The sequence below is a fragment of the Nyctibius grandis genome, chromosome 17 (genome assembly GCF_013368605.1).
Source record: "Nyctibius grandis isolate bNycGra1 chromosome 17, bNycGra1.pri, whole genome shotgun sequence".
In the NCBI taxonomy this organism is placed as follows: Eukaryota; Metazoa; Chordata; class Aves; order Nyctibiiformes; family Nyctibiidae; genus Nyctibius; species Nyctibius grandis.
The window spans coordinates 10,180,210-10,206,221 of record NC_090674.1 but is presented as its reverse complement, the minus strand read 5'-3'; the positions used below and the strand labels follow the sequence as shown (position 1 = coordinate 10,206,221).

The window sequence follows — 26,012 nt, the reverse complement described above, 5'->3', positions numbered from 1 at the left end:
GCACCAACCGTCTCTGGGTGGTTGGCCTTCGTGCCATCCAGCCGCATCGTTCTCCTCTTCCTCGCCTCGCAGAGGACCGGCCGGTTTTCCCCGTTAGCTGGAAAATTCAACTCAGCAACTTTCATTTCCCTTCTTCCCTCGAGAGACGTGGGAGGAACTGGCAGAGTGGGCAGCGTGTCCGGCCCCTGCCCGCTCCACTCGGGGGGACCCCGACGGGCAATTTTGGCCGTGAACAGCTCATAGTCCCCCCCACGCTGGCCTCAGTTTCCCCAGCACTTTGAGGATCCTCATTTGAAGGTGCCCCAGGAGAAGGGCTGGAGTTAATTGTCCCCTGGGGGCAGGTTAATGATGTTGCTCGTAGGCGGGGAGCGGTGAACGCCCTGTCCTGCCGCAGGGAGAGCAGCCGGGCTGCGGAGGCTGCTTTTCCCCCCTCCCTGTTTTCCGCTTCGAGTTGCCGAAGGTTTTAAATAAAAAATAAGCTGATGGAAAGCGCTTCCTCCCAGCCACGGCCCCCGCAGCAGCTCAGAGCTCCTAAATCATGGCTGAGAGGGCTCGGGGGGGGCTTTTCTGCAGCCCCCTGAGGGGAGAGAGATGCATCAGGGCTTGGGGGGAAGGTTTGGCAGGTCCAGAGCTGCCTCAACATTGCTGCCAGTCCCTGCCAGGGCATCTGTGCCCCGGGTGCATACCCTGTGATTCAGCCAAGACCTCACAGCCACGCGGGGACACCCCCTCCTGTGCTGCTTTCTGCACCCAAGGGTGCTCGGGCACCCCCACACCCCCCTGCCCCAGGAGCAGAGCTGGCAGTGCTCCCACCACCCAGCTCCAGGGTGCTCCCGCTCCCTGCGTGTCCCCAGGGAATCGCTCTTGATATTGAGAAACCCCATTTCAACGAGCCCCTTGGGCATCCCCAGGGCCAGCGGGAGACCTGCCAGGGCTGCCCCGGGCATCACCACCGTTAATCCGGGCACCGAACCGGGCTGAGGAGGGATGCGGCAAGGTCGGGGGTCACCGGCAGCCCCCGCCACGCTCGCTTGGCATCCTCGGTGGTGCCTGTCCTCCGCGCTTCCCCCGGCCGCCTAATCATTTCTGGCGAGCTAATTAATAAGCCGGCTGCGCCCCGCGATGCTCCGCTTCCTACGGGTTGCGGCGAGCGGCGGCTTTGCTCCTCCCCGTCTCTCCTGCCGCTGACTCTGCCCACTGGAGCCGCACGAAGAACCCGAAGAGGAGAAATGGAGGGGGAATTGAGGAGCAAAACCCGGCTGCCCTCGCTGCTCCTGGCGCTGCTCAGCCTCGGGCCAGGTGAGTGCGTGGGTGGCCACTGCCAGGGCCACCGAGCCCGAGCCCCCCCGGGGAGCCTGGTGGCAGGGTGGGCTGCGGGCAGGGCTGCCCACCCCATCCATCCCTCCCGCCTGGGTGCGAGGCCTTTCTCAGCCTTAACGAGGGGGTTTCGTAACGAGGTGGTGGCCGTGGACCCCCTGGCTCCATCCCCCTGGCTCCATCCCCTCACCCCTACCGTGGGGTGCTGCTGTCCCCTCCCCCGGAGCCCTTGAACCAGATCGGGCTGCGAAGCGGCTCCTTACGTAAAGCAGGAGCGAGGAATCCCCTTAATTCCCCGCGTGCTAATCCGCACATTTAATAATTCCCATAAAACCTCCAATTCCTACAGAAAGCATCTAATAGTCCGGGCAGATTAGCAGGGAGGGTTTATCTTCCGAACGATTAATTGGCTTCACGAGCAAAGACGGGCTGTCGCCGGGCACGGGGCAAGGAGGGCTGTGGCACAAGGTGCCAGCCCTGCCACGCTCGTGACAAATATCTAGATGGAAAATAGGCTGTTAACGGCGCTTCGGAGTTTTCCAGCTGGTTTCTTTGATCAAGATGATTTGATATCAGAGCGTAGCGGGGAGGGTGATGAGAAACGGCTCGCGGTGGATAAACCCTGGGCTAAAATCACCCCCGGAGCTCTTATGTTTTAGGGGGTGATGGAGAGCTGAGTGGGATTAATCCGGGTGCCGAATGCATCGCGATGCGTCGAGCATCAACGTGTTTATCCTCCGCCGCGGGGTCGGGGCTGCGGGTCCCCTGAATCCCGGGGTAAACAGGACGGGCTGGGTGGGTGCCGAGGCGGCGGCTGGAGCCCTGGCACCGGCCGCCTTTTCCCAGCCGTCATTTCCTCCGGCCGCTCGTACAATAGTGCGGGGGCAGCCGGCGGGGACACCCCCCCCCGGGAGAGCCGGGGCTGGCGGATGGGGGAGTCGCCGGGGAGGGGTACGGGGAGGATGCCCGGGGCACACGGGCACCTCCAGCCTTCGCACGGCAGCAGCCGGGGATGGGGGAAGAGCATCTGCCCGGGTTCCTCCATAAGAGGAGGGCTCCCCCCAGCTCCTTTCTCCTACTCAGGGTGGTGGCTGTCCCCTCCTGTCCCCCCTGAACCCCAAACCTGGTGCCTCAGCACCCCCTCGCCACCCTGTATCCCCCCATTCCCACTCACGGGCTCAGCATCCTCCCTCCCCGCTGGGCGAGAGCCACGTGGCGACATGAAAATCGCCCAAAACTTCGCAGTCAACCAGGAAAAAACCATGAGGAATTCGGTCAGGTTTAAGATCCAGCTGGAAGAAGGGGGCTGGAGCCCGGGATAAGCAGGATCAGAGCAACCAGAAGCTCCAGCGACGTGGAGCTCTTCTTACACAGCGAAGCGAAGAGGCAGCTCGTACCGTGGGGCTGCTCGAGGGGTTTATACGGAGTAAACCCTCGGATGTCTGTGTTTAATCTGCTTTAATATAGAGGCTCATCTGCTTCTGTCTCCCTGCGGCGGGGGGAGAGGAGGGGGGTGCACAGAGGCAATGCAGGACCTGTCACCCCGGCCATCGCGGGGACCCGTCCCAGGTGGGACGGGGACAAAGCCGCTCGCCCCGACCTCGCCGTCCCAATGACTGGGCACCCCGGTGGGACGAGGCCAGGGAGAGAGGGGGGCCGTTAGCCCAGTGGCAGAGGGGCGTGGGGGGCCGCGGGGGCTGGGGCCGGCAGAGGAGACAGCTTGTGGGTAGGCGGGAGCTGCCAGGAGCGAGGGCGGCGGTGCTGAGCGGCGCCCGGCGTGATTCCACAGAGAGCTGGCGGTGCTGCCGAAAAAAACCTGATGGTGGAGGCTGGGATGGGGGGGCTGAGTCCTGCCCCTGGGGCTGGGGGGGCTGAGTCCTGCCCCTGGAGGTGGGGGGGGGCTGAATCCTGCCCCTGGAGGTGGGGGGTGCTGAGTCCTGCCCCTGGGGCTGGGGGGGGCTGAATCTTGCCCCTGGGACTGAGTCCTGCCCCTGGGGCTGGAGGGGCTGAGTCCTGCCCCTGGGGTCGGGGAGGGCTGAATCCTACGCCTGGGGCTGGGGGGGGCTGAATCCTGCCCCTGGGGCTGAATCCTGCCCCTGGGGCTGGGGGAGCTGCTCGGGCTGGAGGCAGCCAACTCCATCCCTGCAGGACTTGCCCTGGTCCGGTGTCTCGGAGGCGGCTCCATCCCTCATGGGTGCAGGGCCCCCGCCGTCGCCCTGACCCCCATCCCTCTCTCCGTAGGCACCCCGGCCGAGGCGCGCGGGCGGGCGGACGGGGAGCTCTGGCAGGTGCTGCCTGGCAACTCCTCGCAGGCTCTGTTGGAGCGGTGTTCTGGTGAGAGCCCGGCCGCAGCCCTGGCACCGTTCAGATGGGGCACCCGCATCTGAACCACGAGGTGCCTCGTGGGTTTGGGTACCCGGTCGCCATCCTGCCCTCCCTGCCGGAGCATGAGGCGGCTCCGTTGGAATATAGGGCTTTTTAGGGGGGACATCGCCGTCCCCAGCCCCGAGAGGTGCAGAGGAGGCTGTGTCAGGGCAGGGACGTGCTGCTTCATCCCCCCAAAAAGGGACCCGTCCCCGAGGATCTTCTGTCCCCATCTTGTCCCCACGCACCCAGTGACTTTCTGCCTTGTCCGCAGAGCTGCTCTTCGGCCAAGCCTGGGCCCAGCCCCAGCAGGTGAACGGCGTTTTGGGGGGGTCGGTGCTGCTCTCCCCGGCTCTGCCCCCCAACAAGACGGTGAGGGAGATCGAGTGGAGCTTTTCAGCCGGCGCCGGTGCCACCATCCAAGTGGCAGAGTTCGGTCCCGGTGGCTTCGAGCGCCCGGACCCCCAGGACCGGTTCAAGGAGCGGCTGGAGATGTTCAACGCGACGGCGCTGAAGATCAGGGCGCTGGAGCGGGGCGACAGCGGGGTCTACGGGGCTCGGATCAAACTGCACCCGGCGCTGGTGGAGGATCGGTCCTTCAACCTCTCCATCTACGGTGAGCGGCTGCGCAGGGGTTTGGCAGAGCCTCGAGTGTGAGCATTAACTTTACAGGTGGGGAAACTGAGGCACGGAGCAGTGGTGGGGATTGCCAGGGTTAGGTTAGACCCCAACCTTTGCAGGTGGGGAAACTGAGGCACGGAGCAGTGATGGGGATTGCCAGGGTTAGGTTAGACCCCAGCCTTTGCAGGTGGGGAAACTGAGGCACGGAGCAGAGATGGGGATTGCCAGGGTTAGGTTAGACCCCAACCTTCGCACCCCAGTGCCTGCAACCCCACAATCTCCCCGGGGTGGCCGTGCCGTGCCGCGCTGGGGACAAGCGTGACGGTGGGGATGAGCAGGGTGGTGAAATCCCCGCGGCCCCGCGCTGATCCTGTCCCCCCCCTCGGGCGCAGAGGCGGTGCCGAGCCCCCGCACCCGCAGCCAGCTCCTGGCCAGCACCCTGGAATGGTGCAACCTCACGCTGCAGTGCCAAGGCGCTGGCAAAGGCGCCGTCAACGTCACCTGGAAGAGGGACAACGTCATCCGGGACCTCACCTCCGATGGCCACCAGCTCTCCCCGGACGGGACCACCCTCCGGCTGGCCCTGCCACCCACCGCCACCAACGTCACCTACGCCTGCACCGTCAGCAACCCTGCAGACCAGCGGGTCGTCCTCTTCGACCTGCAAACCATCTGCCAGAGCGGGGGTGAGCCCCTGGCCCCCGGGGAGGGCTCAGGGGTCTGATGCCAGCCAGCTGGCTTGGCACAGGGCAGGGGGGGGTTGGCACCACTCAGTGCCTCTCTCTGCCCTCCCAGGGGGACAGACGTCCTTCTCGAAGTCGGGGTACATCGTCCTGACCCTCATCCTGCTGGCAGTGAGTTTGGGGGGAGCCTTTTGGTGCTGGCGGATGAACAGCGAGAAGGCAGCAGACCCAGGCAAGTGAAGCCCCCCCCCACCCTCCCTGAGAGCTGGCACGGCTTTGGGGGGCTGGGGGAGTGTGTATGGGGGGTGGTTCTCAGCCCCCCCGCTCCCCTGCAGCTGCCACCCCCACGGTGCCCGCCGAGGAGAGCCCCTCCGACCCCCAGTACGCCGAGATCGCGCGCCGGAGCCCCCCGGAAGGTAATGACCAGGTGAGGCCCCCGGGGGGCTGGGGGCTGCCACCCGCGGAGGGCTGTGCCGGGGGGGGGGGTCACAGCCACACCGGGGGTCCTCAGCCATACCAGGGGTCCCGGCCACACTGGGGTCACAGCCATGTTGGGGACCTGACACACAGGTCCTGGCCACACCAAGGTCATGGCCACACCAGGTTCTTGGCCACACCGAGGGTCCCAGCCACGTTGGGGTCCCCACAACTCTGGGGGTCCCAGCCACACCAGAGGGTCCTGGCCAAACTGGCGTCCTGGCCATGTCGGGGTCACAGCCACACTGGTGTCCCAGCAGCACTGGGGGTCCCCAGACACACCAGGGGGTCCTGGCCACACTGGGTGTCCCAGCCACACCAGGGTCCTGGCCAAACCGGGGTCCCCGGCCACACCAGGGGGTCCCCAGCTATACCAGGGGGTCCTGGCCACGCTGGGGGTCCCAGCCACACTGGGGTCATGGCATCACAGGGTCCCCAGCAATGCCGGGGGTCCCAGCCATACTGGGGTTCCTGGCCATACTGGGGGTCCTGGCCATACTGGGGGTCCTGGCCAAACTGGGGTCCTGGCCAAACTGGGGTCATGGCCAAACCGGGGGTCCTGGCCACACTGGATGTCCCAGCCACGCCAGGGTCCTGGCCACATCAGGGGGTCCCCAGCCACATCAGGGGGTCCCAGCCACATCAGGGGGTCCCCAGCCACATCAGGGGGTCCCAGCAACACCAGGGTCCTGGCCATACTGGGGTCCTGGCCATACTGGGGTCATGGCCAAACCGGGGGTCCTGGCCACACTGGATGTCCCAGCCACGCCAGGGTCCTGGCCACATCAGGGGGTCCCCAGCCACATCAGGGGGTCCCAGCCACATCAGGGGGTCCCCAGCCACATCAGGGGGTCCCAGCAACACCAGGGTCCTGGCCATACTGGGGTCCTGGCCATACTGGGGGTCCCAGCCACACCAAGAGTCCCAACCATAGTGGGATCCTGGCCCCATGGGACACCCATGGGTGCAGGCTGGGCTCCGTGCCGGGGCAGAGCACCCCGCAGGGGCTCCCCGAGGCCGGGGAGGGGAGCGGGGCCGGCGGGTCCCTCACCACCCCCCCCAATTTCTGTCGCAGGCCCTCAGTCACCCCCAAAATAACCCCGAGCAGAGCCCGCCGCAGAAGGCACCGCTCACCACCGTCTACGAGCAGATCCGCCGGGCGCCAGAGGACACGGCCGAGGAGGTGACGTAGACCCTCAGGTGCGGGGGGGGCAGCATGTGGGGACCCCCCCCCCCCAAGCTCTGTGCCCTCACCCCACCGAGGCTGAAGGGCTCCTCTCCCCCTCCCGCAGGCACCCGCAGAGCCGGAGCATCGGAACCTTCCGGAAGGGCTGTGAAGTGCATCGTGTGCCAAATCCAAACCCCCCAGCCCCCGTTTCGGCTCCGGGGGTGGGATGCACTGTCTCGGGGTGACGCTTCCCCCCCCCCCCCCCTCCGCTTCTTCTCCAACCCCCTTGTCTGACACCCTCCGAGACTTGTGTGGGGAGCGGGATCAGAGATGAGCGGCTGCAGCGGCGAAGCTGGGGGACCCTCCGTGGTCCCCAGATGCCCCAGGATGGGGGGGGACCCCGGATTCACCTCCCACATGCCACCACCACCATGGGCTGGGGACATTGGGGAGGGCAGGGGGACATCCCGGTGCCAGCGGGGCCACGCCGCTTCGGCACGGCGCTGTGGGTCCAGGATGAGACCCCATGGGGCAGAGTGAGCCCCCCCCTCCCCAGCCCACCTCCCCCAACCTCCAGCTCCCCCCAGGGCCTCACAGGGACCCTCTGTGGGGACAAACCTGCGTGGAGGGGACCTGCCCACCCGCTTCGCCGCTGCCGCAGACACACGGAGAAGGGGGACGCCGGGGTGCCCCCCCAGCCCTGTCCCACGCAGCTCCAACTGGAGCGGACCCGGGTGGCATCTCCGGGGCCACGGAGGGATGCAGAAGGGACCGTCACCCACGGCTCCACCGAGGAGCACCCCGCTTCCCCCCCCGCACCCCATCGCTGTCGCCTGTGTAGCCCCGTCACAACGGAGGGGGTGTCCAGCACCATGACGGGGCCCCTCGCTCGGCCGGACCCTCCCGCCGTTGTGAAAAGAGCAAATAAATGTTGGTGAGATCACGGGGGAGAGCTGGTGGCGTGGGCAGGCGTGTGGGCACGTGTGTGCACACGTGTTTCTGTGCAGCCACGCGTGGATCCGTGTGCTCAAAGCACCCCGGGGCCGTGCAAAGCTTTGGGGCTGCACCCCAAGAAACCCCCAGCCCTGCGTGACCTCCACTCGTGTCCGTGTGCTGCCTGGGGCCAGCCCGGCCCCCCAAATCCCCCCCAAACCCGGGGGCCTCTCACAGCCTGACTCTGCAGCGGGAGCCCCGAGGGGTGACAGTGACCGTGGGGACAGGGCAGGGCTGTCCCCAGAGCCCTGCTCCTCTTTTACACGTCTCCTGCTGCTGCTGTGGTGGGGTTTGGGTTCAGCGAAAGCTGCTCAAGTGAAGATGTTGCAGCCTCGGGGCAGGGGATGGGACATCCTGGGTGTAGGGGACAGGAGCATCCCGGGTGTAGGGACAGGAGCATCCCGGGTGTAGGGGACAGGAGCATCCCGGGTGTAGGGACAGGAGCATCCAGGGTGTAGGGACAGGATCATCCTGGGTGTGGGGACAGGATCATCCTGGGTGTGGGGACAGGATCATCCCGGGTGTGGGGGACAGGACATCCCCAGTGTAGGGGACAGGAGCATCCCAGGTGTGGGGACAGGAGCATCCAGGGTGTGGGGACAGGAGCATCCCGGGTGTGGAGGCAGGAGCATCCCGGGTGTGGGGACAGGACGTCCTGGGTGCAGGGGACAGGACATCGCGGGTGCTGGGAGCCCAACCAGGACGTTTCCAAGCCAACAGGAACCCCATCCCCTCGATGCCAAGCCAGGCGAACCCTCGGGCAGAGCAGCCACCCCAGCCCGGCCCCGCGGTGGGGACCGAGGGCTCGTCCTCCTCCCGGCTGCGCTGGGCACCGAGCAGGGCACAGCTGGTGCTGTTTACCCAAGAGGTGGCATCCGGCTCCTGCCTTCGTTTATTGTACCTTGTTCCCGGGGGGGAAAACAGGGGCTGGGCAGCGGGGACCAGCTCAGGGACTTCAAGGACCAGCTCAGGGGCTTCAAGGACCAGCCTGGGGGCTTTAGGGACCAGCTCGGGGGCTTCAAGGACCAGCTCAGGGGCTTCAGGGACTAGCTCAGGGACTTCAAGGATCAGCCTGGGGGCTTTGAGAACCAGCCTGGGGGCTTCAGGGACCAGCCCGAGGGCTTCGGGGACCAGTGTGGGGACTTCAGGGACCAGTGTGGGGACTTTAGGGACCAGCCCGGGGGCTTTGGGGACCAGTGTGGGGACTTCAGGGACTAGTGTGGGGGCTTTGGGAACCAGCTCAGGGGCTTCAGGGACCAGCTCAGGGACTTCAAGGATCAGCCTGGGGGCTTTGGGAACCAGCCTGGGGGCTTCAGGGACCAGCCCGAGGGCTTCGGGGACCAGTGTGGGGACTTCAGGGACCAGCCTGGGGGCTTTGGGAACCAGCTCAGGGGCTTCAGGGACCAGCTCAGGGGCTTCAGGGACCAGTGTGGGGACTTCAGAGACCAGCTTGGGGACTTCAGGGACCAGCCCGGGGGCTTCGGAGACCAACTTGGGGACTTCAGGGAGCAGCTTGGGGGCTTTTGGGACCAGCTCGGGGGCTTCAGGGACCAGCACCAAACCCTTGGTGCAGCAGGAGGGTGAGATCCCACTGACCCCGACCCACGGCAGGGGCCCTCCGGCCGGGGCTCAGCGATGTCCCCGCGGTGTCCCCGTGCTGTCCCCGCATCGCCACTCCCCCGGGGAAGGTGCGGTGCTGTACGGGGGTAGATTTGCATGGTCACTCCCCCGGAGCCGGTCCCGCAGAGCTGAGATCAAGGCATCGAGCTCGCAGCGTCGCAGTGATGGGGATGGCACTGGGCCACCCATGTCCCCATGTCCCCTGGCTGCTGGCCCCGCTCCTCGTGGTGGCAGGTAGGTGTGAGGGGAGGGCTGGAGCCACGCTGGGAGGGGACCACGGCTGTTCTGATGCTTGTGACCCCCATTTCTTAGTGACCCCCATTTCTTAGTGACCCCCATTTATTAGTGACACCCATTTATTAGTGACCCCTATTTATTAGCGACCCCCATTTATCAGGGAACCCCATTTATTAGCGACCAGGCGGTGGTGGCAGAGCCCTGGGGAGCGTGGCTTTGTGTCCCAGTTGCAAAATGAACCCCAAAAATATGTGTGATATTAGGGGTGAGAACGGGATTTCCCCCCCCGAAGGAGCCGGGGGCGATGCACTGGGACACCGGGGCTTCCTTGGCGTGGGGCAAGCCGGGGCTGCTGGCTGGTAGCCCATGGGGGAAGCGATGCGGGGTGTTGCTCAGCCTCCTCTCCTCGATTTACTACCGGCATAAATCAACCCCTGAGACATTTATGGTCCCCCCCGAGAGATTTACGGTCCCCAAGGGGGCTGGGACCCCGGGGATCTTTGCTCCTTCCCGTGGCTGCCGCTGGGCGCAGCGATGAGAGGAAAAGGGAAAATTCACTTTGGTGGGTTATGGGGGAAGGAGAGGAGGAGGGGTGAGCTGCGAGGAGGAAGAGGGGGGCCGAAGGGCGGCTTGGCCCCCGCGCTGCTCCGGCTGTGCCGCGGCACCACCGCTACGTACCCGCATCCTCGGTCGGGGGGGGTTCGCACCCCGCAGCCGCCGGTGGCACCTGGGACATGCTGGGTGGGTGCGAGGAGTGGGCAGGGGCTGGGGGGTGGGCAGGGAGATGGGGGGGTGCCCCAGAGATGGGTGGGTGCCCCGGGGACAGGCGGGACACCGCGGTGTCACCGGGCACGGCTGCTGAACCGAGCCCAGCACCCCGGCAGCACCCGACGCGGTGGCACTCCAATGAACCCCCCTCCTTTGCTCCCTCCCGAACCAGGGGGGTGCGGGGGGGTCCACGGCTCGTGACGAACCCCCCGACGCCGCGGTTTGCCGGCCGCGTCGCTCCCCTCGCCCTCGCCTTCCTCTTTGCAAACCACAGCGGCTGCGGGGAGCTGGGGGGCGAAGCCGGAGCCGGCCCCGAAGGGTGCAGGAAGCCAGCAGCGTGCGAGCCGGGGTGCAGGGTGGGCCCTACGGGGGGGGGATGCGGCCGTCTGTCCGTCCGTCCGTCCATCCCCCACCCGTGGAGGCTTCTCACGGCATTTGGCATCTCGGAGCCACATCCCGTGGCGTGGGCATCTCGCTGTCACCCCGGGGATACAGCACCCCAAAAGCTCAGCCCTGAGCTGCCCCACAGCCCTGGACGGAAGGTCCCTGTCCCCACCGGGACCCGTGGGGACATTTCCCGAAGGTTTAAGCTCAAATCTGCCCTGCTTTGAGCCTCACTTGGGCGCAGGCGCGGTGGGGAGAGCATCCCCATCCTCTCCGCGGAGCCCTGGCTGGTCCCTGTCGTGGGGGTGACCCTCGCACAGCGTAGGGTGACACTGGGTGACACTGGGAAGGCACCACAAGCACCCAGCGTCCCTGGGGATGCCCAGCTTCGTGCGTGGTGCCCGGCTGCTGGCAGGGAGGTGATGGGTGTAGGATGAAATGAATCAGCTCCAGCGGACTGGAGGACCACGGGGACCTCAGCTGGGGGGGCTGCGGGCAGGGACGGGGGGTCTGCTGGGGGTCCCTGTCCTCCAGCCCACCCCTATCCCGGCCAGGCACCACGGCTGCCCAGCCCCAGCGGGTGAACGGCATTTTGGGGGGGTCGGTGCTGCTCTCCCCGGCTCTGCCCCCCAACAAGACGGTGAAGGAGATCGAGTGGAGCTTTTCAGCCGGCGCCGGTGCCACCATCCAAGTGGCAGAGTTTGGCCCCAGTGGCTTCGAGCGCCCGGACCCCCAGGACCGCTTCAAGGAGCGGCTGGAGATGTTCAACGCGACGGCGCTGAGGATCAGGGCGCTGGAGCGGGGCGACAGCGGGGTCTACGGGGCTCGGATCAAACTGCACCCGGCGCTGGTGGAGGATCGGTCCTTCAACCTCTCCGTCTACGGTGAGCGGCTGCGCAGCGGCGGGTTTACAGCCCCGTCGGGACCGGCCCGTGGGTGATAAAACCCTTCTGCGCCCGGGAAAGGGGAAGAGAAATCGCTCTCGCTGCTGAGCGTCTGTCACGGGGGTTTCTCCTGGGTTCATGACTAACTGCGACTCACCCCGACGTGCTCTTCCCCTTCCCACGCCCTCTCGCTGCCCCTCCAGCCCAGCTCGCCCTCCCTGAGGGACCCAGGGTGTCCCCGGGGTGTCCTCGGGGTGTTCCGGGGTGTTCCGGGGTGTCCCAGGGTGTCCCAGGGGTGTCCCAGGGTGTCCCCAGCATGTCCCAGGGTGTCCTATGGTGTCCTCGGGGTGACCCAGGGTGTCTCTAGGGTGTCCCAGGGTGTCTCCAGGGTGTCCTTGGGGTGTCCTATGGTGTTCTCTGGGTGACCCAGGGTGTCTCCAAGGTGTCCCAGGGTGTTCCAGGGTGTCCTGGTGTCCCAGGGTGTCCTTGGGGTGTCCTATGGTGTGCTCTGGGTGACCCAGGGTGTCTCCAGGGTGTCCCAGGGGTGTCTCCAGGGTGTCCCAGGGTGTCTCCAGGGTGTCCCAGGGGTGTTCCAGGGTGTCCCAGGGTGTCCCTGGGGTGTCCCCAGTGTGTCGCAGGGTGTCCTATGGGTGTCCTAAGGTGTCCTCGGGGTGTCCCAGGGTGTCTCCGGGGTGTCCCAGGGTGTCTCCAGGGTGTCCTATGGTGTGCTCGGGGTGACCCAGGGTGTCTCCAGGGTGTCTCCAGGGTGTCCCCGGGGTGTCCCTGGGTGGGCTGTGACAGGGTTTATTTGCACCTCCAACAGGGCCAGTGCCTGTGCCGGAGATCCAGCACCAGCAGCTCTCCCTCGGCACCCAAGGGTGCAACGTCACCTTGAGGTGCTGGGTGCCAGCTGGCAGCGACGCTGAGGCTGCCTGGCAGCTCAGCAGCTCCCTGGGGACAACATGGGGACAGCTCTGCGAGGACAGCCGCACGCTGTGCCTGGCTGTGCCCGCCAGCGCCTTCAACACCACCTACACCTGCGTGGCCCGAAATCCCACCCAGGAGCGGAGCACCTCTGTCCGCCTGGACACCCTGTGCCAGCAGCAGGGTAAAACCCCCTCTGACACCCAGTGCCACCTATCCAGGGGGGTCCTGGCACCCACCACGGCTTGTCCCCGCAGACACGCGTGGCTGGCGGAGGTGGCACGTGTGGCCGGTGCTGCTGGCTGTGAGCGCGGGAGCCCTGCTCGGCATCGGCTGGCTGTGGAGGAAGAAGAGGAGGAAGAAAGCGGGCGAGGGAGGTGGGCGCTGCCAGAGCCAGGAAAGAGGGAACTGGCTTTTGCTCTGTCTGCCCCTGCCTGAACTGGGGTGTCTCCATGCCCCCCTGCCCCGCAGCCTGGCCACCCCCCCGCTCACCCCCGCCTGCTCCTCTCTCCGTAGCCGCCCTCGCCTGCCCCTCCAGCGAGGATGCCCCGCCGGAGCAGCCGTACACCGAGATCCGGAGGAGAAACCCCCCGGAGGCGGACGAGAGGGTGAGGCTGGGGCCGAATTTGTCTCCTGGCCCTTGGCACAGGGATGCCAGGGCTGAATTTGGCTCCTGGCCCATGGCACGGTGATGCCAGGGCCGAATTTGGCTCCTGGCCAATGGCACGGCAATGCCAGGGCTGAATTCAGCTCCTGGCCCATGGCACAGGGATGCTGGGGCTGAATTTGGCTCCTGGCCCATGGCACGGTGATGCCGGGGCCGAATTTGGCTCCTGGCCCATGGCACGGCAATGCCAGCGCTGAATTCAGCTCCTGGCCCATGGCACAGGGATGCTGGGGCCGAATTTGGCTCCTGGCCCATGGCACGGTGATGCCAGGGCCGAATTTGGCTCCTGGCCAATGGCACGGCAATGCTGGGGCTGAATTTGGCTCCTGGCCCATGGCATGGCGATGCCAAGGCTGAATTCATCTCCTGGCCCATGGCACAGGGATGCTGGGGCCGAATTTGGCTCCTGGCCCATGGCACGGTGATGCCAGGGCCGAATTTGGCTCCTGGCCCATGGCACAGGGATGCTGGGGCTGAATTTGGCTCCTGGCCCATGGCACGGTGATGCCAGGGCTGAATTTGGCTCATGCCAGGGCCAGGCTCTGGCCTCCAGCCCTCCCCTCCAGGCGCTGTGGCTGAGGGTCCCTCCGTGTCCCCCAAGTCCCCTGAGGGGGGGACGCAGCCCCTCGCTCAGCCCCGTCCTGGATGCGGCTCCCGGCATCGCTCCGACGCTCCTCGTGCTTCACCGGGGGTGGACGGGGAGGTGCCACGAGGGGACGTTGAAGGGCTCTTTCCAGGGCCACCGTGTCCCCAGGGGTTTGTCCCCCCACCCAAGGGCCGGTGGCTCAGGGGGGGTTTCTCCCTGTTTTCTGGCCCCCAGCAGCGAGACCACCCCACCACCATCTACAGCGAGGTGCAGGCAGGCGCGGGCAGCTGGGCCCAGCCCCTCGCCTAACCCCCGCCCCGGTGAGCACCGGGGGGGCCCCGTCCTCGTCCCACACCCCCGGAGGGACCCGGCTCTGTCCCCAAGCAGGATGGAGCAGCAGGACAGGGCCCACCGAGCCCCCACAGGTGCTGTGGGCTGAGGGACACTCATGTCCACCCCCCCCAATGTCTCCTGTCCCCTCCCCACTCCGTGTCCCCCCACCCCTGCTGTGGGGCACAGCGGGACTCGGGGGGGTGGCGAGCAGCATCCCCGGAGGCTGCCACATCCCCTTTCCCCAAACCCCAGCGGGGACGGGGTGTGGGACGGGCTGGAGGGGGGGTCCCAACCCCCCCCCCCCCCCCCCCCCCCCCCCACTGGGGACTCCAATAAAGGCAGGCGAAGGCGAGCTGTGGGTGATTTGTGGGGGCCGAAGCCCATCGTGTTCGTCATCGACACCTCGGCTCGAGCAGCTCGTGTCGATTCGATCCCCATCATTCACATCTGGTAAATAGGGATCCGAAGCCCATCTACGCTGCCCAGCCCCACACAGCTGGATCCAGCCACAGCTGGATCCAGCCACAACTGGATTCCCACACAGCTGGACCCCATATACCAGGATCCCCGCACAGCTGGATCCCTGCACTCCTGGATCCCCACACAGTTGGATCCATTCACAGCTGGATCCGTTCACACCTGGATCCCCGCACACCCGGATCCATTCATACCTGGATCCATTCACGCCTGGATCCGTTGACAGCTGGATCCATTCACACCCGGATCCATTGACAGCTGGATCCATTGACACCTGGATCCATTCACACCCGGATCCATTGACAGCTGGATCCATTCATACCTGGATCCGTTCAAACCTGGATCCGTTCACACCTGGATCCATTCACACCCGGATCTGTTCACATCCGGATCCATTCACACCTGGATCCATTCACACCCGGATCCATTCACACCTGGATCCATTCACACCCGGATCCGTTCACAGCTGGATCCATTCACACCCGGATCCATTCACACCTGGATCCATTCACACCCGGATCCATTCACACCTGGATCCATTCACACCCGGATCTGTTCACATCCGGATCCATTCACACCTGGATCCATTCACACCCGGATCCGTTCACAGCTGGATCCATTCACACCCGGATCCATTCACACCTGGATCCATTCATACCTGGATCCACTCAGACATGGATCCATTCACACCCGGATCCATCCACACCTGGATCCATTCATACCTGGATCCACTCAGACATGGATCCATTCACAGCTGGATCCATTCACAGCTGGATCCAGTCACACCTGGATCCTTTCACACCTGGATTCATTCTTACCTGGATCCGTTCACACCTGGACCCATTCACACCTGGATCCATTCACACCTGGATCCATTCACACCCGGATCCATTCACACCTGGATCCTTTCACAGCTGGATCCATTCACAGCTGGATCCCCGCACACCCGGTTCCGTTCACACCCAGATCCCCACACACCCGGTTCCATTCACACCCGGATCCGTTCACACCCGGACCCCCGCACACCCGGTTCCATTCACACCCGGTTCCGTTCACACCCGGATCCCCGCACACCCGGATCCGTTCACAGTGGATCCCGTCCCCCCCGCCGGCCCCTCCGCTTTCCGCCCTCCCTTGTCCCTCGCCGCCTCCCGTCGCAGCGCCGGGCCGGGGGAGGCGGGGCCGTGCGTGCGCGCTCCCGCGCGGGCCGGAAGCGGAAGCGGAAGCGCGTGGGCGCGTGCCCGGAAGTGTGTGGGCGGTGGCGGCGGTTCCGGTTCCGGCGGCCGTGCGGGGGAGGCAGCGGCGGCGGCGGCGGCAGCAGGGAGGCGAGCGGCGCGTACCCCGCATCGGCACCGCGGCCCGGGCGCGCTCCGCCGCCCCACCGCACCCGCTTCACCCGCCGGACCCGGCCCGGCGCCCCCGCCGCCCACGCAGGTGGGTCCCGGTGTCGGGCGCGGCCGAACCGCCGCCACAGCCGCTTCCCGGCCTCCGGTGGGGCCGCCCCGGACGCGCAGGCTCGGTGGTGCTGGGGGCCCGGGGAGCGGCTGCCGGCGAGGCCTTGGCGAGGAGGGCTGGTTACCGGAGGCGGGGGGGGGGGGACGTGGGTGCCCCGGGAACCGGGAGGCCCTCGGTGAGGCGGAGGCCGCGGCGGGCCCGGCTACCGGAGGCCTTTGGCGGCGATGCTGGGGATGGTGTGTGGGGGGGTATTGGAGGCCTTGCGGGGGGGTAAACGGGGAGCCCCCGGTTACCGGGGGTCGCGCGGTGGGAGGGGCTGCGGGAACGGTGTGCGGCTCCGGGGAGCCGTAGTGGGGGGGCCCTGCCGGTAACCGGGCGCCTCGGTAGGTAGGATGGCGGTGGGGGCGTACGGTTTGCGACGGCCGTGGGGAGGGTGGGAGCCGGTAAGCGGGAGGGCCCGGCGGGGGAAGGGGCGCGGGGGTCGCCCAGGCGGCTCGTCCCTGGGGGGGGGGTTAGCGGCGACGGGGAGGCGGCGGCGGCGGCCTGGGCCCTTCCCGGAGCTCCGGGGGGGGTGGAGGGTGGGGGGGCGCGGCGGTGCCCCGCCCGGGGCAGGGGAGGGAGCGGCGGGCAGGCCGGGGCAGGCCGGCGGCGGGGAGCGGAGGGGGCGGCGGCGGCGGCGGTGGCAGAGCTGCTGTAACGGGAGCCCGGCAGCCCCGGGCCCGGCCGCCGCCGCGGCGCCTGGGCTCCTCCTGGCAGCCATTTCCATCCTTTGAACAGTTCAAAGCAGGAAAGGCCGGCGGGGACGGAGCGGGGCCGGCGCCTCCCGGGGGCTGGGAGGGCGACGGGGCGGGGGGGGGGGGGGGGCTCCCCCGGAGCCGCCGCTGCTGCTCCCCGGAGCCCTTTTTTTTACCTTTTTTTTTTCTTTTTGCGGTGGGGGACACACGGCGACGCCTGATTTCCGCGGCGCTCGCAGGTAGCGCTTCCCGAGCCCCCCGAAAGCGATTGGAATCAGATGTGGCGGCTCCACCGGGGAGCGGGAGCCGGGATTTTCTATCCCCCCCCCCCCTCTCCCTTCTCCTTCTCCCTCGCTGGTACATCTGGGCGAGCTCAGCAGCTTGTGTATTTTGGCAGCCGAGCCCGTCTAGTAACAGAAGACAAACTGTGTTTGGCTTGTTTTGTCTGTCTGCCGGCCCCGCCGCGCTGCGTTCGCCCGGCTTTAACGGCGAGGCCGGGATTAAAACGGCGGCTTTTGGCGGCGGGGATGGAAAGACACGAACGTGGGTGCTGGGGAGGGAGAAGCCCGGGGCAGGGCTACGGCTCGAGGTGGTTTCACCGGCGAAATTCCAAGCGCCCGTCGTGATAACGGCGCCTCGGTGCCGCTGATGCCGCTTTCCTTCTGTTTCGCAGTCAGCAGGAGGGAGAAAATGAAAGCAGGCTGCAGCATTGTGGATAAGCCAGAAGGAGGAGGAGGTAAGGAAGGCTAAAAGCTGACTTGTTCAGCTGTTATGATTTTTTTTTTTTCCCCCAGGATAAAGGAGCTCAGGCAGGATTAAGCTCTCGTACGTGGGCAAAAGCCGTGTGTGAGCGAGGATCCATCAGATGTCTGCTCGGCGAGTTTAAGAGCGCTGGGTTTCATACGCAAATAGATCTTCCCAGAGGTGTTTTATATTTTTAAGGTGGATCCTCTCCGCTCTGGTACAGCTTCGTGCCTGATTTTTATCTCCGGCGCAGCCCGCCGTAGTGGTGGGGGTGGCGTTGGAGTGTGCGATGCGACTTCTTCCACGCTGCCGGAGCCTGAAATCGTGGCCACGATGATCTGGAAAGAGGAAAAAAAAAAAAAATAAAAAAATAATAAAAAAAAAACAACCAACCAGCCTCGCGTTAGTAGCTGGGCTGGGAAACTATTCTGAGAAAGCCGAACTTGGCAGGCGCTCAGAAACATCTGCCGGCGCAGCTGAGGCTGGAGCGGGCTGCGTGCTCTGAGAGAAGGGGGAGCTGGAGTCGCCTTCCCCCTCCCCACCAGCGCGCCAAACGCTCCGTTCAGGATTATTCACCTTATTTCAGTCGCCTGGAGGCCAAATTGTAGCGATGTCTCGAGCTTTTAGGCTCCTTTCCGCTGCTCCTCGTGCTTACGGCCCTTTGAGCTTAACCCTTTTTGGGTTGGTTGGGGATTCTCCAAGGAGAGGGGGCTAAAATGAGCGTGAAAATGAGTAGGAGAGTCACGTTTCTCTGCTTCCACGTTGAATGTTTAATGGAATTCCAGCCCCCAGCGATGCTCTGTGATCTCACTCTGGAGATAACACGATAAATACGCAGTCGAGCTTGGCAGCGGTGAGCTCCTGTCGCTGTCTGAATGCCTTTTCTTTTCTTTTTGGCCCTTTCCAAGGTTATCATTTCCCAGAGTGGGCTTACAAAACCGAGTCCAGCCCCGGCTCCCGACAGATCCAGTTATGGCATTTCATCCTGGAGCTGCTGCAGAAGGAGGAGTTCCGCCATGTCATCGCCTGGCAGCAGGGCGAGTACGGGGAGTTCGTCATCAAGGACCCTGACGAAGTGGCCCGGCTGTGGGGCAGGAGAAAATGCAAACCCCAGATGAACTACGACAAGCTGAGCCGGGCTCTGAGGTGAGCAGGAGTCTCCGTGGAGGTGCGGGGCTGGTAAGGAGCCCTCCTTCCCTGCCTCATTTGGGTAACACTGTAGATATTCCGGCCCTGGCTCAGTGGCACCTGTATTTTGGGGAGGTTTGTATCACATTTTGCTCAGGTAGGTCTGACATGGGTGTGATGAGAGAGAGAGAGAGGAGGGAGTCCCTGGTTCACCGTGCTGTCACGGTGTAAATTTGCACCTCCAGTTCAGGTTGTCATTATCAGGATGGCTTCCTTCCTTCCGGGGAGCTTTTCTGTCCCTTTTCTCAGCTGCCATCTCTGCCGCTGGCTTGAGCAACGAAGGTGTGGGAGGAAAGCAGAGGTGTTACTCTATTATCACCCCATCAAGGGTACTGGTTCAGAGAAAGCAACTCCCCTTTCTAACATGATCTGTACTTGCCTCTTACCGCTAAATCCGTGCGAGGCAGAGGTTGGGTGTCAGTCCCAAGGTGAGGGGCTGGGCTGAGTGTTTCCTAAGCTCTGATGACACGAATTTGGGTATCCTTAAGGACACCCGTGTGAGATGGGGGCTGAGCATTCCTCACTTGGCACTTCACAACTCCAAAGCCTCAAGACTAGCACGACCCTCTGAAATATTTCACCATTTCAAGCAGGAGTGGCTGGGTTCTGGCATTATCAGCCTGTAACGTGGACTTCGCTGCCTTACGCCCTCTGATACCTCCTGGGTGGAGCTGACAAAGACAAACAAGGCAGCAAACACAAGAGTCTCGGCCTGGAACAGGAAGGAAACAATAAATTGAGTGGCACCGAGGCTGTAATTGGTGCATGGGGGTGGAAAATAGCCTCCACCTGCCGACACCGATCACGTCTTGGCATCTTGATGCCTAGTGTGACAGCAGAGGGTATCAGCAGCCACTTCAGCTCGGGATCTGCGGCTCCTTCCCTGCTCCTGCTCAGGGCTGGCCCTGCTCTGGGTGCTGGCACTGTGGCAACGGGCCCTGGGTGTTCATCTGCCTCTTAAATACAACGGTGACGCTGAACCGTGTGTAACAGCTTTGTAACCAGTATGAGGAGGCTGAGGATAAACTGGTGGTGTAAGCGGGGAGGAGGCTGCGGTGGGGATTAAACCCGCTGTCTCTGCTGCAGAGTTCTGCCTTCGTTTGGTGCTGTGAAGGTGAGGAAGGGAGGCAGGAGGGCGAGCAGGGCTGGTTGCCCTCCGCAGCCCCGACCAACACCGCCTGCGAAGGCGAGGGAGCGTTCGGAAGGTGCGAGTGGGTGAACAGAAGGGAAGCAGCTTGCTCACGGGCGGGAGAGCTGCAGAAGCCAGCTCGCCCCATTTCCAGCCCCTGTTACAACGCCCCGGGCTCTGAAGATTGCAGAAATAAAAAACAAATCGGAGGCTGTTGGGGTGATCCGGTCCCTTTTGCTCAGCTCCACTGAGTTTTGTCCTGCCCCAGCCCAGGTGCACGTTCCCCTCTGTCAGGCTCTGTGCCTTAGCGCAGGTTCACCTGAATTTTCCCCCTCCTGGTTTGGGTCCTGTAACGTTCCCCGGGTGCTCACAGCCCACGCGGTGGGTTCTGCTGGCTGCGGGGCATTCGTGCAGGTGGGACTAAGGAGGTAAGTGCCAGCACCGTGCAGGATGCTTGTGTGAGACCCCCTCAGCCCATGGCACCGGTCCCAGTTTGGACAGGGGTGAGAACGGCGTGTACAGGCTTGGCCTGGTGTTCGGCTTTCGCTCCTCTTCAGGATCTCACCTTTTCCCACACGTTCTAAGAAACATAAAATGGTTTGAACCATGAATGGTTGAATGGTTTGAACCTGTAAAATGGTTTGAAACTTACTGCTAAAGAATGGGTTGTCAGAGGAGTTGAGTGGTGCTTGGAAACTTCCCGATCGACTAAGATTTTATTGTATTAATAACAAATTCTCTGGGCAACTTCATTTTTGTAGCTACATCAGAGGTGGGTGTTGATGGCGCTAAAAGAAACGAGACCTTTACGCAGTCACCACGTGCCTTGATGGCTCTCTTTGGCTTTCCTTAACAGATACTATTACAACAAGAGGATTCTCCACAAGACTAAAGGCAAAAGGTTTACCTACAAGTTCAACTTCAACAAACTGGTGATGCCCAACTACCCCTTCATCAACATTCGGCCTAATGGTGAGTGGGGGGTGCTGGGGGCTGCTGCTTTGAGCTGTCACCTCTCCTGGTGTGTGGAACAGGGCCGGGACCGACCCCGCAGCCTCTGCAGATCCCCTATCAGTCATCTCCTACACTTAAAAGACTGCCGGGGCAATCAGTGCTGCTGGGGGGGGAATGTCTGGGCGCTGATAAAGCTTTATCTGCTCTTGCCCTCGGGTTTGTCCCAGCCACAGCTGTGGTTGTCTTCGGGGGGGGAGACTGGAGGCATTTTGGTTTCCTATTTGAGCTTCTTTGTTGGACTTGTCTTTATGGGTGCTGCGGGTTTGCTTTGCTTTGCTCTCGGGGGGGTGGGTGTCCTTGGGCTAAGACACCCTAGCTCTGTCGCGGGGACCTTGCCTCGCTCACATGCTTGTCACGTCACTTTATGGTGCCATATAAGTGTGACCCTTTTTGACAAGGAGCTTAGAGGTGCACGGTGGGGCACGGAAAGGTCGCAGCTTAACAGCAGTTTGCTCTCCTCCCTGCTTCTGCCAAGGCCCCTCGTTCGCTTCAGTTCTGCTCCTTTTTATATCAAAAGGAACTTTTCTTAACCAGCTTCTGTCTGGAGCTCGGAGTAACGCAATAGCGAGCGCAGAGAAGCGTAGCAACTCGTCTGAGTTTGACTAAAATCACAGGTATTTCTCGATTCTCCCTGCGGCAGAACGGCGTGCTGACAGCCAGGATAACGAAAAAGGGTTTGGGAACGGAGCGTAATGGTTCCCTTCTCATCCTAAAAGGCCTTTGAGTCTCTTGCCTGGGAGCAGGAGTTCGCTCTGGGGTTGTCCTGGAGTCAGCAGTGCTGCTACGGCTTCGCTGGAAGAGGGTCCTTTGTTCACAAGGTCCTTTTTGGTGGAGTTAAGCCCCCCCTCATAGCTAGATTTCTCCAGCTCCATAACTGCAGAGCCACCACGCAGCCAGGGAAATTAGTGGCCATCGAGTCCATCAAAAAAAAAAAAACCCAAAACCTTCTGGAAGTCATTACAGCGAGACTGCAGACTCCGCAGCAAAGAGGGCGAACGCAGAGGCGCCTGCACCAGCCTTTCTCCCAGCACCTCGTGGAGGGTGCCCCAGGGGAAGCCTTGAAGATTCGTCTAGCAGGGAGAAAGAGCAGGGGAAAGTGGGGATTGAATGTTGACTCTGAAACCCCGGCGGCTGAGAAAAAAAAACAGGTTATGTGTGGGCAAGAGTATTTCTCATCGGCGCTCGTGTAGGCTCTGCCCACGTACGGTGGTGACTGCTCGGCGCTTGAAGCCACCCGCGTCCCCCTCCCCACCCCGGGGAGTCCCAGCCTGGGCGCGAGCACGAACGTGATCTCAAGGCATTGTCTTCTAAGCAACCAGTAACCTCAAAACGGGGCTGGGAGATTAGAAATATTCATCAAGGCGTTGTGCTTCGCCTGTGTGGGCCACGCTGCCTTTATGGCAGCGGCGAGAAGGGAATGTGTTCTCCAGGAGTCCTCAGCCAAAGCATGGGGGTGTAAGATGTAGTACGAAGCCGTGCTGCAAATCTATAATTACTTGCAGCAACGAGTCTGGGCAGTTCCAGCTCAATATTGCTCACTGCTGTTCCTTTTCCCTGTTTGCAGCCACTCCCTCCTATCTCTGGGGCATGCATTTAAAAAAAGAAGTTTGGAGAACTGGAATGCACTTGTCTAATTACAACCTGTTTTCTTTCCTTCTGGCTGGGATGGGGGGTTGGGATATCAAACCTGTTTGGGGCGCTGGAATCGGGTTTCTTCTCTGGGCTCGTGCAGTTTTGAAGGGAAGGGAGAATTGTGGAGGTGAGAAAGCGGGTGGAAGAGTTTTGCCTCAATGTGGCTCGTTACGGCACGAGTACGTCGTAGGCAGGCGGCTCCGTAGGTGTGGCGGTGGAAGAGGGGCCGGCAGCGACGTCGGAGAGGAGATTTCTTCCCAGAAAAGCACAAATCAGGGACTTTCAGTCAGAGCTTGAGGTTTGCTGGTGGCGTCGGAGCGCGGTTGCTTAACCGTGCTCCCAACGCACCGGCGGCGAGACGTTCGCTGGGTAAACCAGAGCGAGGAGGTCAGGGGAGGGCGTCCGAAAGTGGAAGTGATTTCAGTGGCACTGGAGGTTCACGAAACCTCAGCCGGGGCAGAGGGAGGAGAAGATTCCTCCCCAGAAGTGGCGAGGTTTTGAGGTGGGCAGAGGAGACTGGAGCTACGCAGGGGAAGGGAGCAGATGGGAAAGGCGCCTCCCGTCTAATTGTCTGCCACGTTGGTGATACCACGTTGGTATTTTTGTGTTACTCTTCCAAACGCCCGCGGGTGCAGCCCGAAAAGCAGCTCTTAACCTGTGATTTAACTCCCTCGCCAACCACACTCTTTAACTCTCTCCCCTACTCTCTCTTCCCCCCCTCCCTGCCCCAGGTGTCGTGCCGCAGAGCGCTCCTCCCGTCCCCACCGCTTCGTCCCGCTTCCATTTCCCACCGCTGGACAGCCACTCTCCCACCGAAGATGCCCAGCCGGGTCGCTTCTCCGCTGCTTCCCTGGTCCCATCCAACCCAGAAGCGTTGGGTGACGGCGGCGAGAGGAAGCCGGACATGCCCGAGCTGGAGGACGCCTCCTCGGATTGGCGCCGCGGCGTGGATCTCATGGCCTCGCGCAACGCCGTGGGCGCCGGCGGCGTCAACCACCAGAAGCGCAAGCCCGATATCATGCTCCCTCTCTTCACCAGGCCCGGGATGTACCCGGATCCCCACAGCCCCTTTGCCGTGTCCCCTCTGCCGGGGCGCGGCGGGGTCCTCAACGTCCCCATCTCTCCGGCGTTGTCCCTGACTCCCACCCTTTTCTCCTACAGCCCCTCGCCGGGTCTCAGCCCCTTCACGGGGAGCAGCTGCTTCTCTTTTAACCCCGAGGAAATGAAACACTACCTGCATTCGCAAGCTTGCTCCGTCTTCAACTACCACCTGAGCCCGCGGACTTTCCCCCGCTACCCGCTCATGGTGCCACCACTACAGTGCCAAATGCCCCTCGAGGAGCAGCCCCAGTTCCCCATCAAGCTCCAGCCTCCGCCCGTGGGGCGTAAAAACAGAGAGAGACTGGAGAGCGCTGAGGAGCCGGCGGCCCCCCAGCTGGCCAGTCCTCCTCCTCCCAGGGTCAAGGTCGAGCCCGCGGTGGACAAGGAGGCAGAGTGTGAAGAGCCACCGGCGAAAGGAAAAGAGAAAAGCGAGAGAGAGGAAGGCTCCGGCGTGGAAGAGGAGAAAGGGCCTGTGTTTGCCAGACCGGCCGCGCCATCGTGGCACCCAGCCCCAGCGGCACCCAGCCAGGCCGGTTTCTCGGCTGAAGAATCCCAGGAGCAAGGGGAGAGCAGCGGGGAGAAGCCATCCCGAGAGGCCGCCGGAGAAGCGGGCGCTCAGGAGAAGAGAGAGGACGCCCTGATGCCTCCCAAGCTGCGTCTCAAGCGTCGCTGGAACGGCGACCGGCAGGCGGACGGCCCCGAGGAGCGTCACAACGGCCGAGTCCACTGGAACGGCGAGCTGGGCGGCCCGCACCTGCTGGCGGCTCCCAAGGCCGTGGCGGCCGCGGCTGCTGCCTCCGACACCTAAACCCGGAGGAGCCGCGCTGAAAACATCCGTGTATTTATGTAGCAAGGTTGCAGAGCGTGGGGGGCGGGCGGGGGGCTGGGGCTAGCCTGGTTTGGTAATTCTAGAAACTTAGAGGGGAGGGGGTGGGGGGGGGTTTGTGTTCTTTGTTTTCGTTGTTGACTTGCAGGTGAGACGCGGTTGTCTTGCTCCGCTTAGGAGAGGCGAGGGAAGCCTTGCATGGACTCCAGCGGGGTTGAGGCCTCCACCGGGACGGAGGAGCTCCAGACACGGTCTATTTTATCGATGCGCTAGTATTTATAGCAGCAGGAATCTCGGAATTCATCTAGTTCCCTTTTTATTTTGATATACGGAGCGTGGCACGACGGTGGGAGAGGATTTCCTGCCCCTTCGAGACGTGCCGTGTGTCCTGGGTGTGGTTTTTTTTCGGGGCGAGGGAATATTGCACTGTCTGTGGAGCAGGGAATGGGGTGGAAAGACAATTTGAAAGTCAAGGTGGGCCGCTGCTGGAGAGGGAGCCGTGTCCCTGGCAGTAGCGCTTCAGGATACCTTAGTCCTTTTCGCCTTTCTGAAATACTGCAGAAGCCATGAGCAAAATATTTTTAAAGAAAAAAATAATCTTTCAGGGAAGGGAGTGGGGTGGGAAAAAAAAAAAATAACCTAATGCCTTTAATAGACGCATTAAAATGTACCCTAGGTGGTTTTTTTTTTTTTTCCCTTTCCCCCTAATTGTCTGGGTGGAGTCGGGAGCGATTGGAAGATTAACGCTGAAACGCTTGTTGGTGAGTTCATGGAGAAGGAATGACAGGAGCTTTGTTCAATCTTCTTGCCTTTGTTTGGTTCCCCTATCACTTTGACTCATGCCTTAACTACGTGTACACTTTAGAGCGGGGTCTGCTGGCAGCAGCGGCAGCCCCGGGTGCGTTGGGCCCAGGTTGGGTTTTGCAGAGGGTTTTTTTTTTAGGATTTCGAAGCGATGGGGAGCGGAGGGGCGGTGTAAATCTCGCTGTATTTTTGCTTATAAATCTGCTTATTTTTTCCCTACGCGGTTTCTCGTTAGGCTGATTAACTTCCCCCTCGAGGAACGTCCCTGCGTCGGGACGAATCCCACACGATTCCTTGAAAAGGGGGTTTGGAAACAACCGATCTCCTCGAGCAGGGATCAGAGAGCGGCCGTAGGCGTGTGCGGGCAGGTGGCTCCTGGCCGGGGCTCGGGCGCTGCCGGGGCTGGTGTGAGCACAAGGATTTCTTTGCAGACGCTTTTAGGCAGGTAGAGAGGGGCTGCGTGAGCCTCGCGGCGTGCGGGGTAACCGGGGGATGCTGGAATCCCTGGGTGAGCTCAGCCCCCTCCTCGCTTCGCCTCCGGACCCCCCCCACGCCTGGATTTACCTCCACACCCGGAGGACGAGGGGGAAGGAGCCCCTCGAGCGAGTGAACTCAGGAATTCAGAAACACGAGGCCTTTCCCATCAGTAATGCATATCGTCCCCCCCCAGAGGTGGGCTCCCTTTGGGGAGGGGGCTCTGGGGGGGGGGGGGGGAGCCGCCCTTCTCGCCCTTCTTAAGGCAAAAAAAAAAAAGTTTGTACTCGGTTTTGGGGCGCTGGGGAGGGGAGGGGGGTGTTCAAAGCCATTGCACTGCGGACCCGGCGGCGTTCAGGGATAAAGGACTCAGGTTCTCAGGACAACGGAGCAGTGACCGGCTGCGGG

The 26,012-nt window shown here is 63.1% G+C and overlaps 3 protein-coding genes across 6 annotated transcripts; all 3 read left to right on the top strand.

Moving 5' to 3' along the window:
- Positions 1–1,176: 1,176 nt before the first annotated feature.
- On the top strand, positions 1,177–7,573 carry LOC137671425 (SLAM family member 8-like). 3 transcript variants are annotated; one of them, XM_068414994.1, is made up of 7 exons: positions 1,177–1,299; positions 3,956–4,297; positions 4,695–4,988; positions 5,098–5,217; positions 5,321–5,412; positions 6,538–6,645; positions 6,755–7,573. In XM_068414994.1, exons 1-7 carry the CDS (start codon positions 1,230–1,232, stop codon positions 6,797–6,799), a joined length of 1,071 nt encoding a protein of 356 aa, XP_068271095.1. In that variant the 5' UTR covers positions 1,177–1,229; the 3' UTR covers positions 6,800–7,573. The 3 variants fall into 3 exon arrangements, with proteins under 3 accessions (XP_068271095.1, XP_068271096.1, XP_068271097.1); XM_068414995.1 differs by having other exon boundaries at positions 6,538–6,662; XM_068414996.1 differs by lacking the exon at positions 6,755–7,573 and having other exon boundaries at positions 5,321–5,401; positions 6,538–6,650.
- Positions 7,574–9,407: 1,834 nt separating this feature from the next.
- Positions 9,408–14,002, top strand: LOC137671537 (SLAM family member 5-like). Its single transcript, XM_068415133.1, has 6 exons — positions 9,408–9,477; positions 11,187–11,516; positions 12,340–12,624; positions 12,698–12,817; positions 12,957–13,048; positions 13,928–14,002. The coding sequence occupies exons 1-6, from the start codon at positions 9,408–9,410 to the stop codon at positions 14,000–14,002; spliced, it is 972 nt and encodes a 323-aa protein (XP_068271234.1).
- A 1,807-nt stretch (positions 14,003–15,809) lies between these two features.
- ETV3 (ETS variant transcription factor 3) lies at positions 15,810–24,364 on the top strand. Of its 2 annotated transcripts, none has more exons than XM_068414684.1 (5): positions 15,810–15,937; positions 17,366–17,428; positions 18,345–18,582; positions 20,610–20,725; positions 23,131–24,364. In XM_068414684.1, exons 2-5 carry the CDS (start codon positions 17,383–17,385, stop codon positions 24,306–24,308), a joined length of 1,578 nt encoding a protein of 525 aa, XP_068270785.1. In that variant the 5' UTR covers positions 15,810–15,937; positions 17,366–17,382; the 3' UTR covers positions 24,309–24,364. The 2 variants fall into 2 exon arrangements, with proteins under 2 accessions (XP_068270785.1, XP_068270786.1); XM_068414685.1 differs by lacking the exon at positions 15,810–15,937 and adding an exon at positions 16,911–16,931.
- The last annotated feature ends 1,648 nt before the right edge of the window (positions 24,365–26,012 follow it).

What these genes read in the sequence shown, in the direction of transcription:
- LOC137671425 (XM_068414994.1), top strand. Translation starts at nt 1,230, where the DNA reads ATGGAGGGGGAATTGAGGAGCAAAACCCGGCTGCCCTCGCTGCTCCTG. An exon ending in CGAGAAGGCAGCAGACCCAG is followed by an intron (nt 5,218 to 5,320) that starts GCAAGTGAAGCC and finishes GCTCCCCTGCAG; the next exon opens with CTGCCACCCCCACGGTGCCC. An exon ending in CAGAGGACACGGCCGAGGAG is followed by an intron (nt 6,646 to 6,754) that starts GTGACGTAGACC and finishes CCCCTCCCGCAG; the next exon opens with GCACCCGCAGAGCCGGAGCA.
- LOC137671537 (XM_068415133.1), top strand. Translation starts at nt 9,408, where the DNA reads ATGGGGATGGCACTGGGCCACCCATGTCCCCATGTCCCCTGGCTGCTG. An exon ending in CCCGCTCCTCGTGGTGGCAG is followed by an intron (nt 9,478 to 11,186) that starts GTAGGTGTGAGG and finishes TATCCCGGCCAG; the next exon opens with GCACCACGGCTGCCCAGCCC. An exon ending in GAAGAAAGCGGGCGAGGGAG is followed by an intron (nt 12,818 to 12,956) that starts GTGGGCGCTGCC and finishes CTCTCTCCGTAG; the next exon opens with CCGCCCTCGCCTGCCCCTCC.
- ETV3 (XM_068414684.1), top strand. Translation starts at nt 17,383, where the DNA reads ATGAAAGCAGGCTGCAGCATTGTGGATAAGCCAGAAGGAGGAGGAG. An exon ending in AAGCTGAGCCGGGCTCTGAG is followed by an intron (nt 18,583 to 20,609) that starts GTGAGCAGGAGT and finishes TTTCCTTAACAG; the next exon opens with ATACTATTACAACAAGAGGA. An exon ending in CATCAACATTCGGCCTAATG is followed by an intron (nt 20,726 to 23,130) that starts GTGAGTGGGGGG and finishes TCCCTGCCCCAG; the next exon opens with GTGTCGTGCCGCAGAGCGCT.